The 21,322-nt window shown below is 39.3% G+C and overlaps 1 protein-coding gene across 2 annotated transcripts in view; it reads right to left on the bottom strand.

The window, feature by feature from the left end:
* The window catches only part of LOC122562696 (huntingtin-interacting protein 1-related protein-like), a 139,597-nt gene extending 123,609 nt beyond the window's left edge, over positions 1–15,988 (bottom strand). For both annotated transcript variants that reach the window (XM_043715781.1, XM_043715782.1), the window contains exon 1: positions 15,746–15,988. In XM_043715781.1, coding sequence (XP_043571716.1) covers positions 15,746–15,838 — 93 coding nt within the window. In that variant the 5' untranslated portion in view covers positions 15,839–15,988. The remainder of the gene's footprint in view (positions 1–15,745) is intronic.
* Between the last annotated feature and the right edge of the window lie 5,334 nt (positions 15,989–21,322).

Here is a 21,322-nt window from a genome sequence, read left to right as displayed (position 1 = left end):
AGATCCTCCTCCTCAGTGGCACCTACTCAAATGCAGAATTAGGCATTTTTCCTATTTCTTGTCCATTCCTATTTTCCACTCCATTAGGATTTCATAAGGATTTGATTCATTTTCAGGTTAGTGATATTGTAATTGTTTGGGGGAAAATACTGAATCTCCTGACTAATATTCTTCTCAACATTCATAGTCTTTTTTCTAATTACTTTGCTTAAATTTTGTGCTCCCTGCTATGGATGTTATTTCCCTGCTCCCAATAAGCTTTATACATCTTTGTTTTATTACCCCCCCCCCAAATTTTGCCAGTTCAGCACAGTCATCAATCCTGACCCTGTTCTCCTTTCCCTACATGTCTGCACAATATTTCAAAGCACATTGTTCTCAATAGATCTATCCTTGAATCATGTCAGTCTAATTTCCTGGGACTCACATCAATTTGTCAAACCAAGGTAAAATCGGGCACCGTTTCCACACATCAGACTGAATATTGTTTTACCATGATCTTCTGCCCTAAGCAGTATCCAGGTCACTCCCAAACACCAAGTCAAGGAAAGAGCCACATCTCATTCTCTACTTCAGGAAACTATGATGTCCAATAATGGGAAGCTCAGACTTGCTTACACTTGGCTTTCCAGCTTATATTGAGCTGGTTGAAATCCTTCACTCATCCTAGTTTCATGATAAAGTGAAATCTCATTCTCCATATTTTGGTATTCAAACCTTGAATCTATTCTTGGTCTTCACGAAGATCGAGAATTTTACACCACAAGGTATTTTTTGTGTTGTAGCCTCCGAGGTGTCATGCATGTAGAATGACATCCCTTTTAGTTTTCCTATCCAAATTGAATGGGCTGTACATTTCCAAGTTATATCCATCCTGAGATACTCGTGCCATTGTGATGCCTATGGCATCATAATTACAAGGGACCACCTTTGCTCCAGATTCCATTCACAATTCTACAGAAGGTGTTCTAGCTGGTCTTTGATCTCTGATTCTCCCATGATTATGGAAGGGATTATGGATGGATCTGCCCAGCTGCAAAAGTAGACCCTAAGTTGGTTTCGTTCAGACATTTTTTCCAAAATCCTTCTTCAGATATTTCCGACACAACTACGATAGTCATTCTGCATTAAATGAGGTTTCGGTTGACTGCTGAGCAAACCAAGTAGCTTTTGTGACTTGCTAGTAACAGGATATTTCTGATCACAGTTACATCAGCCAGTAGATATAGACTGGAAGCCAAGTGTTTCTTTAAAATAAAATTGGTCCAATCACACTTGCACAACTACTCACAGATGGCTTGGAAGCAACACTTCTAAGATGTGGGAGCAGCTTTTGCAGAGGAGTGTAACAATTGGAAATAGTAAAGAGAAAGGGGTAAGTAGAACAAATTCTCCTTAACATCATTCATTTATCAAATAGTCTTAAAGCCAGGAAAGATGGTGGTGCTTTGATATATTTTTACTTTGTAGAAAGAATAATTGCACTTTACAAATGAATAAAATGTAGATTATCTTCAATCGATAGATAGCAACTACTCTTCACATCACAAGAATACAAATTAAAGTATCGAAAAAGCACGCAGTAATTACAGCTGTAATCAAAATCAGTAGGATAGGCAATCCAGTCGAATGACTCACTATAAATGTTTGATTAGCATCATCTTGTGTATAAGGTTTATCTACGAATTGCACATTTGTAACACCACATGCTTCATGAACAGAAATGACAATTTCTGACTTAGAATCAATCACTATCTTCAGAGGCATTTGCTCAATACATTCAATGGGGACATTAAATAAACCACTTATTTCCCCATTCATCACCTATTATTGTTGATAAAAATTTGATCAATGCAAAGACTTGCGAAACACTCAAAGTGGTAACACCGGAAAAATGAAAACCTTGAAACAATTTCAGTTAGACCATGAAAGTTACTAAAAAAGGTGGAGTTACCATCAAATTTAACCAAGGCCATGATATCAATTGTGAAGAATCTACAACTATTTCAATCCCTCAGCTACATGGTTAATTATTTACACCTACTGGTTAGCACTCCTCCATTTGATAATCGATGAACATTAAGGAGTATTTTTTTTCGCAGCATGGACTATAAGGGATAGGACTCGTTCCTTCTGCCTTCAGCTATCTAGTTCTCCAGGCTTAGATTTCTCCATAATCCTTACCAACTCTCTCTCTTCCTTTAAGAGGCTCCTCTTGACTAGGCTTTTGGCTAACTGTCCTTAAGTGACTCAATGTTAAAATACTGTCTAATACATTCCTGCGCAGAACTTAAAGACATTGTACTGCGTGCTTACATTAAAGCGAATTTAATGTTTTATGCACATAGAGTAAGTGGAGGAGCAAATAACCTGTAACACTCATGAACAACTTGCATTTATATAATATCTCTCAGAAAAATGTGCCAAGGCATTTTACAGACATGTGATAGCATAAAATAGATGTGGAGAGAAAACAAATGTTAGGAAGTGACCAAAAGCTTGTTCAAAAAGATGGATTTTCAGGAGGCGCTTAAAACAGAAGGAGGAAGTGGTGCTGGATGAGTTTAGGGCAGGAATTCTAGAGCGTACATTCTGGACAAGTGAAAACAATATCACCAAAGATGGCGTAAGAAATGTTGGCAAATGCATAAGAAGGCAAAGTGAGAAGAATGCATAAGAAGCCAACATGAGGAATACATTTTAGAGCTGGCACAAGCTGAAAAGATAGGGAAGGGCAAGACCTTAAAAAAAACTTGAAAGGGTTCAGAAAAGATTTACAAGGATGTTGCCAGGGTTGGAGGATTTGAGCTATAGGGAGAGGTTGAATAGGCTAGGGCTGTTTTCCCCGGACCGTCGGAGGTTGAGGGGTGACCTTATAGACGTTTAAAAAATCATGAGAGGCATGGATAGAATAAATACACAAGGTTTTTTTTGGGGATGGTGGAGTCCAGAACTAGAGGACATAGGTTTAGGGTGAGAGAGGAAAGGTATAAAAGGGACCTTAGGGGCAACTTTTTCATGCAGAGGGTGGTATGTGTATGGAATGAACTGCCAGAGGAAGTGATGGAGGCTGGTACAATTGCAACATTTAAAAGGCATTTGGATGGGTATATGAATAGGAAGGGTTTGGAGGGATGTGGGCCAGGTGCTGGAAGGTGGGACTAAATTGGGTTGGAATATCTGGTCGGCATGGACGGGTTGGACCGAAGCGTCTGTTTCCTTGCTGTACATCTCTATGACTCTAAGTTTAAAATAGGAGGATATGAATTTTAAAATCGAGCTGTTGGGGAAAGTTGTGAGCCAAAATAGGCAAATACGAAAAGGGCTGATAGGTGAGTTGGATTCAATCTGGTGTAGGACACGAACAGTGGAGATCTGGCAGAGCTATGTTTTAATAACAATGGAAGTTTGGGGGGACAGCCGGGGGAACATTGCAAGGATCCTGGCTGGAGGGGAGAAAGATTTCAATAGCAATGAATGGGGTCTATACCAACAAGAAGAATCAAGGTGTGAGAGAAAATAGCTTGTGCTCGGGAGTAGGACAATGAACATGGAGACAAGGGAGTTGTTGAGCAGACTGATGACTACAGGAGTGTGACAACAACAGTTTGTTTAGGTGCCTGAACAATCATCATTCACTTGTTTGCTTGCTAATGCTGTGCCACTGACTGGGAGATTTGCTGGAGTTGCTGAGGAAACCTCCTTCTATAGTTTTCCCTTCCACTATGTGGAATGACAACCAATCACCACACATTTGGACAGCAAATAGAACATGGAAATTTAGAAGACTGAATCTGTATCTATTTTTAATCCAACATTCAGCTCATTAAAGCTTCAGTGTCTTGCTTCCATCTCATTAAGCTTCATTATAAGGAAGGCTCAGCAAATTTATAAAGGAGCTTGATTGAAGATTTTAAGCTATCTAGACTTTTATATATTTTTGACTGGCTTTATGAGCTGTTTTGCCTGAATTGTGACAAAGTGCTTTACAAATATAATCAGGAAACTGGCTGTAGGAAGTCACTACCCCAGCAAAGCAAGGAAACTAAATTAACATAAATTTAAAATGACAAAATCACTGAAGCATCCCTAGTTAATGACTGCATCTTATGTTGTTGATTGTACTTTTTCAAACTGTCGAGCTCAGTAGTCCACCATGCCAGACCCCCATGAGGTTTAAAACACTCACTGTTTAAAGAAAACTATTCCCATGCTCACACAAAATAAAAATCAAGCAGTATGGACAGGAGTAAAAAACAAAAATGAAAACCAACATCCTTTCAAACCAATTGTGCTCTCAAAAATAATGCATTTGACAACATCTATAAATATGTACTTGTACTTCACAAATCCTTTGCCAATATTCCGTTCCCACCTTATCTGATTTATTTATTATTCCTGAGGCAGTGACTCTTACTGGATAAATGATCAAAGTTGAAACACTAGCTGATTTTGTTTTGTCCTCCACAAGGCTAACTGTAATCATAACATCACTATGAGGAGCTAATTCATGAATCAAACCAAGCACCATCTCTGCATGGCTCTATGAAATCACACTGCATCATTAGAGTCATCCTTTTCACATTCACTCAATAACCGGTTTCAACACTCAGGAAGATTATTCAATTTTCTTCAAGTATTAAGAACAAAAACATTCACAGTAAATCCAATCCACAGTTTACAAAGCTATTAAACCTACAAGTGATCTAGTAATACAAGACTGTTAGAACTCAAGAAGCAAAGAATCTAACTCTTGAGTTAAAGGGCTTCTGTGTGCTGCATTCATTAGCTGCAGCTCCTGAAAATCAATGGGTTCTTTCTAACCAAGAAAAACTTGTTTCTTTTTATTTAACTACTCCACAATTCTGAATTCAGGAACACATAAGATTTTATTCATGTGCACAATATCAATGGGTTCCCTTTATATCTCTCACATCACTTAGTATAAACATGCACAGTGGGGATTCTGTAGCACAAGGCTTATCATAAAACAGAGTATGAAGTGTTCCTAATCATAACACAAGAGGGTATATACTATTCTAGAGTCATAGAGATGTACAGCATGGAAACAGACCCTTCTGTCCAACCCGTCCATGCCAACCAGATATGCCAACCCAATCTAGTCCCACCTGCCAGCACCCGGTCCATATTCATATACCCATCTAAATGCCTTTTAAATGTTGCAATTGTACCAGCCTCCACTACTTCCTCTGGCAGTTCATTCCATACCCGTACCACCCTCTACGTGAAAAAATTGCCCATTAGGTCCCTTTTATATCTTTCCCCTCTCACCCTAAACCTCTGCCCTCTAGTTCTGGACTCCCCGACCCCAGGGAAAAGACTTTGTCTATTTATCCTATCCATGCCCCTCATAATTTTGTAAACCTCTAAGGTCATCCCTCAGCCTCTGACACTCCAGGGAAAATAGCCCCAGCCTGTTCAGCCTCTCCCTATAGCTCAAATCCTCCAACCCTGGCAACATCCTTGTAAATCTTTTCTGAACCCTTTCAAGTTTCACAACATCTTTCCGATAGAGGGGCTATGAACTTGCACTCCACGGTCTCTTTGTTCAGCAACACTCTCTAGGACCTTACCATTAAGTGTACAAGTCCTGATAAGATTTGCTTTCCCAAAATGCAGCAACTCGCATTTATCGGAATTAAACTCCATCTGCCACTTCTCGGCCCATTGGCCCATCTGATCAAGATCCTGTTGTAATCTGAGGTAACCTTCTTCGCTGTCCACTACTCCTCCAATTTTGGTATCATCTGCAAACTTTCTAACTATACCTCTTATGCTCGCATCCAAATCATTTATATAAATGACAAAAAATGACCCAGCACCGATCCTTGTGGCTTGCCACTGGTCACAGGCCTCCAGTCTGAAAAACAATCCTCCACCACCACCCTCTGTCTTCTACCTTTGAGCCAGTTCTGTATCCAAATGACGAGTTCTCCCTATATTCCATGAGATCTAACCTTGCTAATCAGTCTCCCATGGGGAACTTTATCGAATGCCTTACTGAAGTCCATATAGATCACATCTACCGCTCGGCCCTCATCAATCCTCTTTGTTACATCTTCAAAAAACTCAATCAAGTTTGTGAGACATGATTTCCCACTCACAAAGCTCCATGAAAAATTGCCTGTTCGCAATGACTAGGTTTGGGCACAGGTCCTTTTATCAACTGAGCTTTGCAGAGTTCAACAGTCTTATTTGTAACAATTCTGAATAGTTAAAAACTAACCCCCTTCTTTAAAAGGAAACTCAATTTTGATACTTCAACCTACAATATTGTCTCACCTACCTGGGCCTCTCCAGCTCCATTTACAACTGCTAACGGAAGAAGCACCTGGATGTTTTTGTCACTAAGAATAAAATCATCTAACAGCAACATTGGACATATCTCTTCTTTCCAAAAGTCCAACTGGCCAAAATTCTTTTAATACCGCCCCGGCCTAATCCTATACTTGAATCTTTCTCCAGATCTTTTCTATTTACCTTTGTAGTCTCTCTGAGAAAACCTGGTCCATGAGAACTAAATCCAATCACTTGATTCTAATCCCAATAAACTGCAGATCTCACAACTTGGACTCCAGTTAATTGATGTTGAAAACACCTCTTTAAATTTGCCATCATGATCACTCTCCTCAAAGAAATCGTCTATCCATGAAACTGGTATTCCATCTGCAACCTCCCTTCCCTCCCAAAAGTCATTCAACATGTGGCAATTCCAAAATCTGTTGCTATCTTTTCTTGAATTCCATATCTGAATCCATCCTATCAGGTTTCTGCTGCTGTCAGAGTAGTGAATCCTGATTTAGAATTGTTGTTAAAGTCATGACTTTCAGGAACCCAAGTGAAAAGTCTTGAAGCAAATCAAATTTTCCCAATATATCCAGGGAAAGCGAGGGCTGCCATGCTGCCCACATCTTAACTCAGAGCAGGTTCTGTTCAATTATCATCCCTGTGCCCAATGACCTACATTAGCTGCTGATCATAAGATATAGGAGCAGAATTAGGCCATTCTGCCCATTCAGCCTGCTCTACATTCAATCACATCTAATATGTTTCTCAAACCTATTCTCCTCCCATCTCCCTGTTTGTTCCCTTTAATCAAGAATCTGTCTGTCTTAAATACACTCAACAATTTGACCTCCACAGTCCTCTGCGCTAATAGGTTCCACAGATTCGTCATTCTCTGGCTGAAGAAATTCCTCAACTCAGTTCTAAAGGGTCATCGCTTCATTCAGAGGCTGTGCCCTTGGGTCCTAGTCTCACCTATTAATGGAAACATCATCTAGTTAAGCAACAGCTCAATCTTAAAAGACTAATTCTTGTTTTCAAACCCCTCTATGACTCTAGTCTTCCCCTAATCTCTTCCAACCCCACAACCCTTCAAAACATCTGTACTCCTTCAGTACTGGCTTTTTTGTACCCAATTTTAAACTTTCCACCATTGGTGATCTTGCCTTCAGTTTCCACAGCCCCAAGCTCTGGTTAGTCCCCTAATCCTATCTCTGTTTTTAAGACACTCCTTAAAATGTTCCTCTTTGGCCAAATTTTTGGTCATCTGAACTAATTAAGCCTTATGTGGCTTGGAGTCATATTTTGTTTTATAATGCACTTGCAAAGCACCTTGGGACCTTTCATTACATTAAAGGCACCATATAAATATACTGTTGTTGGTCTTTTAGAACACAACACCTTAAACTTAAGCTATTGTTTGCTACACTAGTGACAGTTATTCTAATGTAGCCACTTTAATTAGAAATTATTTCAACTTCAACATATATATTTTAAAAGCAGTGAAAATGGAAAATAGGAAGGACTGTATTATTAGTTAGGATAGGGAGTGGGTGAACTATTCAGTTGTGAATAAGGCATTAGACATGAAGTGTTACAGTATCATTTCAACCATCTTTGTGTTTTCTGGTCAATGCTGCCTGTCCTGCTGAGCTCCCCCAAGAGTTTTCAGGTTTTGATAGAGATCACGAAGGTTCACAATCGTGGGGAGCGAATTCACGGATTCCTATTAGCACAGTTGTTCTCATTGCCTGAGTTAGAGCGGCAAGGGGCAAGTTAATTAAAGAATTAAACCGCCTGTGTCAACATAGTTCCAGGCTCAAGGTCTGACACACATCAAGGAAACATCGTCCTAAAACAAAACTATTTTCTAGTCAACCAGTTTCAAGATGTTAGTAGGAGTTGAACACTGGGCTCGTGGCTCCAAATTAGGGATACCACCACAATCTGATACTCTGTCATCTCATACATAGATTGGTTACTCTGGTGAAATACTGAAGGCACACAGCACCCACTGAACTGCAACAATGATTTAACATGTTCAGTAGAGAAGGTGGAGAGATTTAATATACAAAATGCAAAGTCACAAAACAAAGGCTTTCTTATGAAAGCATCTGTAAGTATTTCTGTCTCTGAGCCATGGTTTCAGACCTCATACAATTGAATTGCAAAGATAGCATACAAATAAAATCAACACTTCGAATCTAATTTCACTTTCTACACATACCTCACAGGATATGAAAATCGAAATGTCACCTACTCACGATAAAACCATAAACCATTTCCTCTTCTACACATTCGGACTAATCAAAGGCCAACATTTATTATTTGCATTCATTTGATTCATTTTTCCAGTGATCTCTTCAGACTTTTAACTGACAAAGGGCAACTCTTTTCTTTGAAGAAAAGGCACATTTTAACCAATTTTATTATGTTACATTCACACTCAAGACGGATGCGACATCAGCAATTTAGATCAAACATGGTCACACTGAATTGCACATAGTACTTTTTCCATTTGGTGTAACAATATCCATGTCAGTTTCAAGCCCTATGCCTAAAGTAAACTGGTGCACAATGTATACAGAGAAAAAATACTTTAAGGTTTACAAACACAAATTTGGATTTTGTAATTCATTTATATACTAAAAAGAGCATTATTTGGTATAATACTCAAAAGCGCAATACTGACTGATTTCTGTATGGTCAGTACAATTGATCTCAATCTCACAATAAGAAAAAGAGGACGTAATTGTGAACATAATCACCTTATGTGATTGCATTTACAGTGTAAAAGAACACTTCAAGACTGCATCATAGAAGGGTGAACAATGAACAGCAAGTCATTGGGGAGGGAAACAAAAGGGAAGATCACATCAATAGATAAAGGGAAATTTTTGGCCAAAGCATTTGTTCAAGAAAGGAAGGTCAAACAGTGAAGAGGGGCACAATATTTCTGGAAAAGGAGATAAAATGACTAAAATAATATCCTTCATTGATGGTGCAGAAGGAAAGAAATATAGTTGGAGAAAACAAATTCCCAGATGGTGTGAGTGAGGATCTAAAGGCAGAGAGTCAGGGAGGAATATACCACACTTTATGCAAGATTGAACTCAGGTCACCACATTCCAGATTATCTGAAGTTTGTCAAGGGTAGGCAGAAATACCAATCCTGAACAGAAAAATATTTCAGCAGAACAACTTTTAATGTGATAAAGCCATAGTTAAGCTTTCATCACCAGTTTTGAGGTAATGAAGGAGAAACTGGAGTCAGCAAGTGAAAATGAAATTGCCCCACAACAAACTCAGGTGGACGGTCAGCCAGGGTAAATAGTAGAGTGAGGGCACTTTGGTCTCTCAGAAAATGAAATGGTTAGGTTTACATTTATAATATGAAGCAACTTCAAATAAGGCACAAATTAATTTAGTTTGAAAATCTATTAGTGAATGATACTGGAGAAAATAAATCATGGACAGTTGCATTTTGACAGACGTCACGAGGAAAGGCAGGGTGAACTTGGTTCTGAAACATATTACCTATATCCAGAAGTATTTATGCAGTCACAGTAATATTTGTACATCTAAGCATTCCCTTTATTTACAAGATGCTGCCTATTATTAAAGGACATCTTGGTCTTCCAAACAGTATTTGATAAGGGCGTAAGCATCAGAAGCTAAGTAGGCAACCTTATGGATGAACTAATTGGAGCCCCATATTGTGTTTAGATTTCTGATTATATACAGCAGTTAGGATTTCTCTGCACAAACCATTAAAGTAAAATCACCAATATTCTTTATTGACTAATTACTTCTTACATTCTTACTTCTGGCTTTAATTACATAGAAGACAATAGTCTGAACGAGGCACGTGATGGGTCATATTTATATTAGTACCCTAACCAAGGGATACTGATAACTTATTCAGTCTTTTGCCATCACAGAGAATGGAAATTGTTCCAAACGTTTGCTTCAATAATAGCTGTGCACAGTTTTTGCTGTAGATTTACAGACAAAATAAACAACTTACATTGATACACCTGGTGAAAACAATTGCAATGTTTTGTGATATCAACAGGGTTGTCCTGGCACTTGCCCACACATGCTGTGAAAATCAAATATTTCCAGTTTAAAGTAGATTCAACCTTCAGGCCAGAAAAAAGTACGCCCATTACAACTCATTTGAAATCAGACTGAGATACAGGTGTTACAACTGTACAATGTTTTGTGAAGAAATGATGATCACCTTCACTCATACAGGCAAATCAGACATCACAAGTTTAATCAGTGACAATATTTAATAGATCACAATGTTGTCATAAATTATCTTGATGTCATATGAGCTGTATCACATAAATTCAGTCTTACAATAGATACAGAAGGATATTGTTTTCTTGATGGTGTTAACTTAGAGTCAAACAGCATGGAAACCATCCCTTCAGTCCAACCAATCCATGTCTAACATAATCCCAAACTAAACTAGTTCCACCTGCCTGCTCCTGGCCCAAATCCCTCCAAACCTTTCCTCTTCATGTACTTATCCAAATGTCTTTTAAAAGTTGTAATTGTTCCCACATCCACCACTTCCTCAGGAAGGTCATTCCATGCATGAACTCCAATATACACACTGTGAAAAAACTTTGTCCCTCATGTCTTTCTCCTCTTACCTTAAAAATGTGTCCCCTAGTCCCAAAATCCCCCATCCTAGGAAAAAGACAACTGCCATTAACTCTATCTACACCCTCATTATTTTATAAACTTCTATCAGGTTGCCTCTCAACCTCCTACGCTCCAGTGAAAAAGGTCCTAGCCTATCCAGCATTTCTTTAAAGCTCAAACCTTCCATATCGGGCAACATTTCAATGAATCTCTTCTGAATCCTTTCTTGGAATATGTGTGTCCTGAACTGGAGATAACTTTATTATCTGCATTTGCATACCATCAAAAAGTTCACCCTTCGAATATCATGATCTAAGAGTGATTTACAAGGGTTGGGTATTTCAACGTAATGGGTTTCAGATTCTGTGATTACCATTGTTCTTGCCTGTATTCACAAGCCCCATTTATTTCATGAATGTAGAAAATAAGGGAGAGGCTAACCCTGAAATGTGCACTGTGCGCATATTGTTGAGATTGGTCCTGAAACATTACCTACACCCAGAGGAGATAACATTAAATAGTTAAAGAAAAACGTATGACAACACACTACATGAATACAAACTCAAAATTCTGTTACATATTTGGTCGGTGAGATTGATATGTGAGAACAGGAGAAGCTCCCATTCAGCCACACAAGCCTATTCTGCCATCCACTGAGACAATGGCTGACTTCTATCTCAACTCTATTCATCTTTGCTTGTTCTTATCACTAGATGTCTTGCACAATAAAAATCTATTTCCAGTTTAAAGCAGATACAACCAATTTCCTCAGGCCAGAAAAACACACCCATTAAAACTCATTTTAAATCTGATGAGATACAAGTATTAGAATACGATTATGCATTCTTTAAAATATAAAGCCATCAACCTTAGCCTATGACATTGATCTGGTATTCCCAAAATCCATTATTCATACAATGCTTTCTCATTTCCGACTGAAATGGCCAGCTTGTGATTTAATGTAATGTTGCCTTCTTCCGGATTCCCACATCAGAGTTAAATATTCCTTACTATCTGCACTATTGAATCCTTCCATCATTTTAAATACCTTGACTGGACCACCCCTCAACCTACAAAACCCAAGAGCTAAGCTAAAATTATCCCTGTCTCCATAATTTATGTCCTTAAACCCTGAAATATAAAATGGATAATTTCAGATCCCCAACATTGAACTCTGTAAGCCACAGTTATATCTGTTCACTTAGTCTGTAAAGTTCTTTTGTAATTTCCTGCTCCTATATACATGATGTCTGGGTCTTCTCACTTTGTTTCATCTGTAAATGTTTTATGTAGATCCAATGATACTTGATCCAAATCATTAATATCTATAGTAAAATGCTGTACACACCCATGATGAATGCCGTTTCTCAGAGCACAGCAATCAAAGTACAAACATTTTATCCATGCTTTGTCTCCTATTGGCCATTTGATTACCAAACTACACGTTTTCACATGCTGTCATAATATCTTGTATGGCAAAAACCAACATCCATAAAGTCCATTTAAAAACGTCCATTGACACTCCCCAGCCTCCACCTCAAGCAGAAATTTATTTCGAAACAATGTCACGTTCACAACTTAGTACTGATCTTTGTGCAGATAACACTTCCTGTAATACTTTCCCACTCTGTCTCGGATGATAGGTCCCAATAACCTCCCCATAAATGACATTAAACTGACAGGTCTGCAGTCTGCTGGTTTCTCTCACCCAATCTTAAAAAAATTGAATGGTATTTGCAGTGTTTCAACGTTAAGGCAGAATGCCTGAGTCAAGAAAAGGTTTGGAAATCTGTGTTGAATGCTTCTGCAATCTCCTCAACTATTTGTTTTAAATACTCTAGAGTTGAAATATCAAGGACCTAATATATTTAAGTCCCGTTATTTTCTTCATTACTATAATCTTACTTACATTGAGTCTAATAGCTCCCCAACTTTTTTTTTATATTTTGTTTTCTGCCTCTACTGAAACAATGGATAAAATGTATTCATTTAGTATTCATGAGTACTCTGCCATTTTCTTATTATCAATTATGGACTCACATCTGCCTTTAATATGCACTAAACTTCCCTTTATCACTTTTTTATGCAATATGTAAAAGTTTTGATTCTTAGCTTCAATATCCTTTGCTATTACTTCATTTACCCTTTTGTCCCTTTGTTACCTTTAGGTATCGGTTGGATTGCCATATAACTTGCACTTGTGTAAGTTTTTTTAAGCTTGGCATATTTCATTTTCTCATTTGTTGACCAAGGTTGTAGAACCACACATACTTTTAAAGACATGTATTGGTTTTGTATCATATCAAATACATTTTGAATATTCCCCATTAGTTGCTTGCAGGTTTGTCCATTAATTGTTCAGTCAGTTAACGGTGGTTAATTTATCTGTCACCCCTTCAAAATGTACCTTAAATTCAAACCATTAGTTTGTGTTTCTCCCTCTCAAAACCAATATCAAATCCAATCCTATTTCAATGCTTCCTTATGGTTAGATTGTTACTCTGCACCAGATCCAATATTGTTTGCTTTCTGTGATGTTAAAAACAATGTCCTTTTGCTTATACCATCATAACTATAAGCACCACGATAAGTACAATGTTAATATCCTTTGTTTGTTGTACAAGAACAACATGAAAGGCTTCATTTTCAATGTTTTGAGGACTAAAATTGTCGGTATTGAATTAATTCAACTGTTGAACCAGAGATTAATATGTGGAGAAAATATTAGGGAAATAATGATAGTTAATGTGACAGATCATGGATTGTATACTATAGTAACACAGAAATGAATTAGTATCAAATGCCATCAAATTCAAAAAAAAAGCGCTTCAACACTATTCCCTTCAAACCTGTGAGAGAAAGTGGATGTCATCAAGATAATGCTTGGAATCCAACAACAGCGTACACTGTGACGATGTCATAATGAAAGTTACCTTCTTCAGTCACTAGTTGTTCTCCTGTTTTGTGTTTTAGAACAACAAATTAGAGCCTGATAGCTTAATGACAAGCATTTAACCTTCATGGGCTTCTTAAACAACAGAGACCAAGAAGTCACATGTCAACATTAAACTAATGTGTCATTAAGTTGCAGATACAATAGATTTTCAATGTATCCACCAATTAAGCAACAGCATTAAGAACAGTTCTTTCCAAACTGACAAATCTATTAAGTTCAGAGAGGATAATATAGAAAGTTTGGACTCCATCAGCCAAAGGGAGTAAACAACAGAAAGTTAAATAGATACTAACTTTGATTCCTAATCCGTGCTCATCTATCTTATCCCTTATGGATCTGCAGCTAGGACAAGGCAATGGCAGCATTGTAGGACATCTGGTATCTCAAAGACTCCACTGGGAACTATGTATGCATAGACATTGTGAGACAGCAGTTTTAGCTCAGCTGATCTGTCCACCGTTGAACAGTTACTAACACCAAGGTTTAAGTTCCAACATAAATAAAAGAAGGCCGATACCCTCAACAATAAGCAGCTTCAGGAAGATAGGAACCCAGAAAACTGGCAGAAAACAAATCTTTAGAGGTCAAAAGGGAGCCAAAATATGGAAAAAGGCCACATTTTATTTTCTGCTCATTTTACGATATGGTCATACCACACCAGGGACTGTTACAGCAGTTCGTTCAACATGTTTTCCCAGATTCTTTCTTACTGGCTGTTTTGGGGCAATGATACAGAGCAGAAATATTTATGTTTCTCTATAAAACATGATCTAATGTAACATCCAGCAGAGTGTCTTTGACCTTCCAGAGTTATTTACTGTATATTTTTTCAAAAAATGTTTTTTAAACCTCTCAGACTAAGCATTCCTTACAGTTTGAATATTAATTCAAAGCCAGTTCAAGTCCACGTTACACCTTCAATTTCCCAGGCAATCATTCCAGTCATTATATAACAATATTAATTTTCTTCACACACCATAATTTTCCTCATAATACAGACACATGCTCACAATGAGCAAGTAGACTTTGATTCAGCAAAATAGGGTGTCTGCTAATGAGCCACAGGGTGATAAACAAAATCTGAGATGATCTACTTTCATCGGTGGCTGCCAGAATTAATCCCAATTAAGCAAATATTAGACGAAATAAGTGGGGCCCATGCGACTGCAGAGATAGGTGGGCAGCATTTTAAGTTGTACCTTCCGAATCGGCCTCCCATTTCAAATGAAAAGACCTTGAACGCGTTTGCTCCCGCTTAGGCTTGTGTCACCTTCATTAAAAGGTGATTTGAATTCGGTACAAAGGGTTATATATATATAAAACAATGAAGAACACGATTCCGGGGATTACGTGCAGGTCAATATTTGCAGGATCAAAGGTGTAAATACTGGGGGGGAGGGGTACACTCGCCGTGTCCAACCAAGGTTTACGGAAATCGGTCAGAATAAACAAGCCGCTCTGTCTGTTTCAGTGGCAGCTCGGTGTCACTTTCAGCCGATTCGTGTCATTTGCGATTAACACCCAGCGTTTGGACAGGTCAAATTCAACACCATGTTTGGACAAACGGCAAAAGCTGGCTGAAAACCTGACTGCTTTGAGCTGCTATCTTGGTTATAACAAGGTCCCGGACTTCCTGGAAAGGCGCTGATAACAAGCCAGCTTTATATTCCCAAAGCCAACATTTAAAAAAAGGTTTTTAAAGAGAGTGAAATGAAAATGATTTGCAAAAACAGAGGTGAACCAACAGCTAGGCTGACTATACAGCAGGGCAGTATCGGGATCACTGGTTCAGTAGCACCGATATACTGTATGTATGTCTTGTTTTACCTGCTGCCTGTCAAACTGCTCTCTCTCTGCCTCCAGACTGTGCACCGAACGGCGGTGCAGCACCTTGGCTGGGACCTGTCTGATGGTGTTCATGGTGGACACCCGGCCAGCGGACTCCTGCGGGCGCTGATCCTCAGTATTTGAATGGGCAGCTCCTGTGTGACTCCCAGTCCCGAGCCTGATCGTGTCCGGACTCAGCAACAATTCACAGGCAGCTACACACAGCCTGCGTGCATGCTGGGAAAACGCAAGGAGGCTGACTGACTGCCAGCCCAGCTCTGACAAGTCAATGCTGCCTACTGCAGGGTGGTACAATGTTATTTATAAAACGGATTCAAAATACTATTAGTGTTTTCTTACATGTTCAAGATAAACGTTCCGTCAATTCTGTTTGATCCCCAGATTAATAAAATTAGGGGAGTTTCAGATTTTTTTTGTCTTTTGTTCTTTGTAGCTTTGTCTGCAATTATGTTACACCATTCAGAATCTCCTCCATTTTTACAAATAAAATATTATTTTTTAAGCAATTTATATGTATATTTTATACATTTTATAGTTATACTTTACCTGATACTGTCCAACAGCTTTCCTATACTGTCATTATTCCATTGAAAGGCAATATTATTTTAATTATAAGCTAAGAATTTCTTTACTTTATTTAGATTAGATTGCGATTACCTACAGTATAGAAACAGGTCCTTTGGCCCAACAATCCCACATCGGCCCTCTGAAGAGCAACCTACCCAGACCCATTCCCCTACTCATGCACCTAACACTATGGGCAATTTAGCATGGCCAATTCACCTGGCCTGCACGAGGAAACCAGAGCACCCAGAGGAAACCCACGCAAACACGGGGGGAATGTGCAAACTCCACACAGACAGTCGCCCGAGACTGGAGTTGAACCTGGGTCCCTGGTGCTGTGAGGCAGCAGTGCTAACCACTGAGCCACCATGCCACCCCAAAACATAATATTCGTATTGTTAACATAATCATTTATATTATCATTAATTTATAATTACAACACTACCTTTCATCAGAATATTGAGAATGGTGAATAATGTTCCATTTCAGAAAAAGCAAGTGGCAGTTAAATTGTATGTAAATAAGGTGTCGAGGAGAAAGTGAGAAAAACTGGTAAGCTATTGGGACTTTAAAAAGTCAGCTTCAGTTCCATTCTCAAAACAAGTTTCAAAATCAAATCTACTCACTTTTATTACGTATCATGTATACTTGAAGATACCACAATTTTAGCACCCACATCTCTAACATCAATCTCAAAGAGCCTAAACACCATTTAAATGTCTTACAGGTACTACTTAACTGCTAATGCAATCTCAGAAATTGAATACATGTTTTGCTTATAAGAAAAATTATAAAAATGAACTGATTTGAGAGGTTGTATGAAGAATAGTTTTTAAAAAGATAATTTATTCCCATGCCCTCGGATGATATATTTTAAAATTAAATAGACCTAAAAATTGATAGACCTAAACACTAATCATCCAACCTTCTTTCAAATCAGTTAATGTAACACTCAACCTGCTAAGTTATTAAAATCCCACTAAGCACCCACTGAAAATATAGGCAGCAACAACTTCTATTTATAATAGCACTTATGACATAATAAAAGATCCCAGGATGCTCACAGCAGCTTTATAAAGTCAAATCTGGATATTGAGTCACATGAAGCTACATTGGGGTAGATGGCAACAGATTTAGTTGAAGAGATAGGTTCAAAGGAGTGCCTTATAGGAGAAGATAAAGATAGAAATTTGGAGAGGTTTAGGGAAGGAATTCCAGAGTTAATGGACTGCACAGCTGACAGATATGGCCACCAAAGGTGGAGAAAGTAAACTCTAGGTTGCTCAAGCCCAGAATTAGTTGGCTGCAGATATCTAGGTAGGTTGTGAGGCTGGAGGTGACTGCTAACATAGAAAGGGGCAAGACCATGTGGAGAGTTGATAACAAGGATGAGATTTTTTAAATTAAGGGTTTGCTTGATTTGGAGCAAATGTATGTCAACAAGGTAGACCTTAAGACCACAAGATTATAAGACATAGGAACAGAAATTAGGCCATTTGGCCCATTGAGTTTGCTCCACCATTCAATCATGGCTGATAAGTTTCTCAACCCCATTCTCCCACTTCTTTCCCCATAACCCTTGACAACCAAGAGCCTAACTACCTCTTGTTTTAAATATGACATGGCCTTCACAACCTTCTGCAGCAATGAATTCCATAGATTCACCACTCTCTGGCTGAAGAATATTTTCCTTATCTTCATTCTAAAGGATCTTTACTCGAAGACTATGTCTTTGGGTCTTGGTCCCCCCTACCAATGGAAAGATCTTTCCAATGTCCACTCTGTCTAGACCATTCAGTATTCTGTAAGTTTCAATTAGATCCCCTCTCATCCTTCCAAACTCCATCAAGTAGAATCTCAGAGTTTTCAAATATTCCTCATAGGTTAAGCTTTTTATTCATGAGATCATTGGGTGGCACGGTGGTACAGTGGTTAGCACTGCTGCCTCACAGCGCCAGAGACCCGGGTTCAATTCCTGCCTCAGGCGACTGACTGTGTGAAGTTTGCACATTCTCCCCGTGTCTGCGTGGGTTCCCTCCCGGTGCTCCAATTTCCTCCCACAGTCCAAAAATGTGCAGGTTAGGTGAATTGGCCATGCTAAATTGCCTCATAGTGAAGGGGTAAATGTAGGGGAATGGGTCTGGGTGAGTTACTCTTCAGTGGGTCAGTGTGGATGTGTTGGGCTGAAGGGCCTGTTTCCACACTGTAAGTAATTTAATCTAATCATTCCCATCAACCTTCTCTGGACCCACTCTAGAGCCAGTACATCCTTCCTGAGATATGTGGCCCAAAATTACTCACAAAATTCTAAATGTGTTCTGACTAAAACCGAGAAATACGTCCCTGCTTTTATATTCTAGCCTTTTCAAAATAAATGCCAACATTGTATTTGCCTTCCTAACTATTAGACTCAAGCTGCAAGTTTATCTTGAGGGAATCCTGGACTAGAACTCCCAAGTTCCTTTGTACTTCAGATTTCTGAATTTCCTCCCCATTTAGAAAAGAGACCATGCCTCTATTCATCTCACCAAAGTGCATGACCTCACGTGTTCCCACATTTTATTCCAACTGCCACTTCTTTGCCCACTGTCCTAACCTGTCTAAATCCTCCTACAGCCTCCCACCTTCTCAGTGCTACTTGCCCTGTCACCTATCTTTGTATCATCTGCAAACTTAGCCAGAATGTCCTCAGTTCCTTCATCTAGATCATTAGTGTTCAAAGTGAAAAGTTGTGGTCCCAACACTGACCCTTGTGGAACACCACAAGTCATCGGCTGCCATCCTGAGAAAGACCCTTTCATCCCCACTCTCTGCTTTCTGCCAGACAGCCAAGCTTCTATCCATGCTAGCACCTTGCCTTTAATACCATGGGCCCTTATATTACTCAGCAACCTACTGTGTAGCACCTTGTCAAAGGCTTTCTGGAAGTCCAGGTAGACAACATCCATTGCCTCTCCTTGGTCTAACCTGCTTATTACCTCCTCAAAGAATTCTAGCAGATTTGTCAGGCATGATCCCCCTTGATGAAACCATGCCTTATTTTACCATGTACTTCCAAGTATTCAGAAATCTCATTCTTCACCATAGACTCCAAAATATTACCAATGACCAAGGTCAGGCTAATCAGCCTGTAATTTCCATGTTTTGGCTTACTTGTTTTTTAAACACAGGAGTTAGCAATTTTCTAGTCCTCTGGACCCTCCCTGACTCCAGTAATTCCTGAAAGATCACCATTAATGCCTCTACCATTTCTTCAGCTACCTCCTTCAGAACTCAGGGATGTAGTCCAACTGGTGCAGGTTATTTATCCATCTTCAGAACTTTCAGTTTTTCTAGCACCTTCTCCTTGGTGATGGCCACCATACTTACCTCTGCCCCTCACCCTCTTGAATTTTCGGGATATTACTCATGTTTTCCACCATGAAGACTGATGCAAAGTACTTATTCAGTTCCTCAGCCATTTCTTTGACCCCCCCCACTACTTCTCCAGTGTCATTTTCTAGTGGTTCAATGTCCATTTTTGCCCATCTTATGCCCTTTAAATATCTAAAGAAAGTTATGCAATCTTCTTTCATATTACTGGCTAGCTTACCCTCATATTTAATCTTCTCCCTCCTTATTTCTTCGTTGTCTTCTATTGGTCGATATAGGCCTCCCAATCCTCTAACGTCCCACTGCCCTTTGTCATATTATATGCTTTCTCTTTTGTTTTTATGCTATCCCTGACTTCCCAGTCAGCCATAGTTGCCCCATTCTCCCTTCAGTATGCTTCTTTATCCTCAGGATGAACTTTTGCCGTGTCTCCGAATTACTCTCGGAATATCCTGCCTTTGCTGTTCCACTGCCTTTTCTGCTGGGCTCCTCTCTCCTCAATTCAGGTCAGCTACTCCCTCATGCCTCTGTAGTTTCCTTTATTCAACTGTAATACCATTACATCTTATTCCATCTTGTCCCTCTCAAACTGCAGAATAAATTCTACCATAATATGGTCACTGTCTCCAAAGGGTTTAGATTAGATTCCGTACAGTGTGGAAACAGGCCCTTCAGCCCAACAAGCCCATACCGACCCTCCGAAGAGTAACCCATCCAGACCCATTTCCCTTTGACTAATGTACCTAACACTATGAGCAATGTAGCCCGGCCAATTCACCTAACCTGCACATCTTTGGACTGTGGGAGGAAACCGGAGCACCCGGAGGAAACCCACGCAGACACGGGGAGAACGTGCAAACTCCATACAGACAGTTGACCGAGGCTGGAATCAAACCTGGGACCCTGGTGCTGTGAGGCAGCAGTGCTAACCACTGAGCCACTATGGGTTCCTTCACCTTAACCTCCCTCATCAAGTCTGCCTCATTTCTCAACACTAAATCCAGAATTGCCTGTTCCCTTGTGGGCTCCATCACAGGCTGCTCCAAAAAGCCATCTTATAGACATTCCACAAATTGTTTTTCTTGTGATCTAATACCAACCTGATTTTCCCAGTCCACTTGCAAATTGAAATCTCCCATGATCACTGTATCCTTGCCTTTCTTACACACCTTTTCTACCTCCTAGTATATCTTGTGCCCCCATCCTGACTACTGAATGGAGGCCTGTACATAACTCCCACTATTTTTTTTAACCTTTCTTTACCTATCAGCACAGAGATGATTGTTGTAAAGGGAGTTTTGCATGACCTCAAGTTTACAGAGTAAACTGTGGGTTGCCAGCCAAAGTGCATTGGAACAATCTTGTCTAGAAGTGGCAAAATTGATGAGCTTTCAGTAGCAGGACAGCCGAGTCTGGGAAAAGTCAGCTGAACCTATAATTCTATGGAAGTACATCTTTGCAGACTCAATATTACAAAAAAAAATTGTGTCTCTAATAATTTTGCTCGCAGTAACTCCCTTAAACCCATGTAATCCTTTCCAATTCTCACATAAATCTTCAGGGTTTATGCTTGGCAGGGCAATCTTCTGAATTGAAAGGAAGGTCTGTGTTTTTATTGCA

This window comes from Chiloscyllium plagiosum, chromosome 25 (genome assembly GCF_004010195.1).
Source record: "Chiloscyllium plagiosum isolate BGI_BamShark_2017 chromosome 25, ASM401019v2, whole genome shotgun sequence".
NCBI classification, from domain to species: Eukaryota; Metazoa; Chordata; class Chondrichthyes; order Orectolobiformes; family Hemiscylliidae; genus Chiloscyllium; species Chiloscyllium plagiosum.
This window is presented reverse-complemented; position numbering and strand designations above follow the sequence as displayed.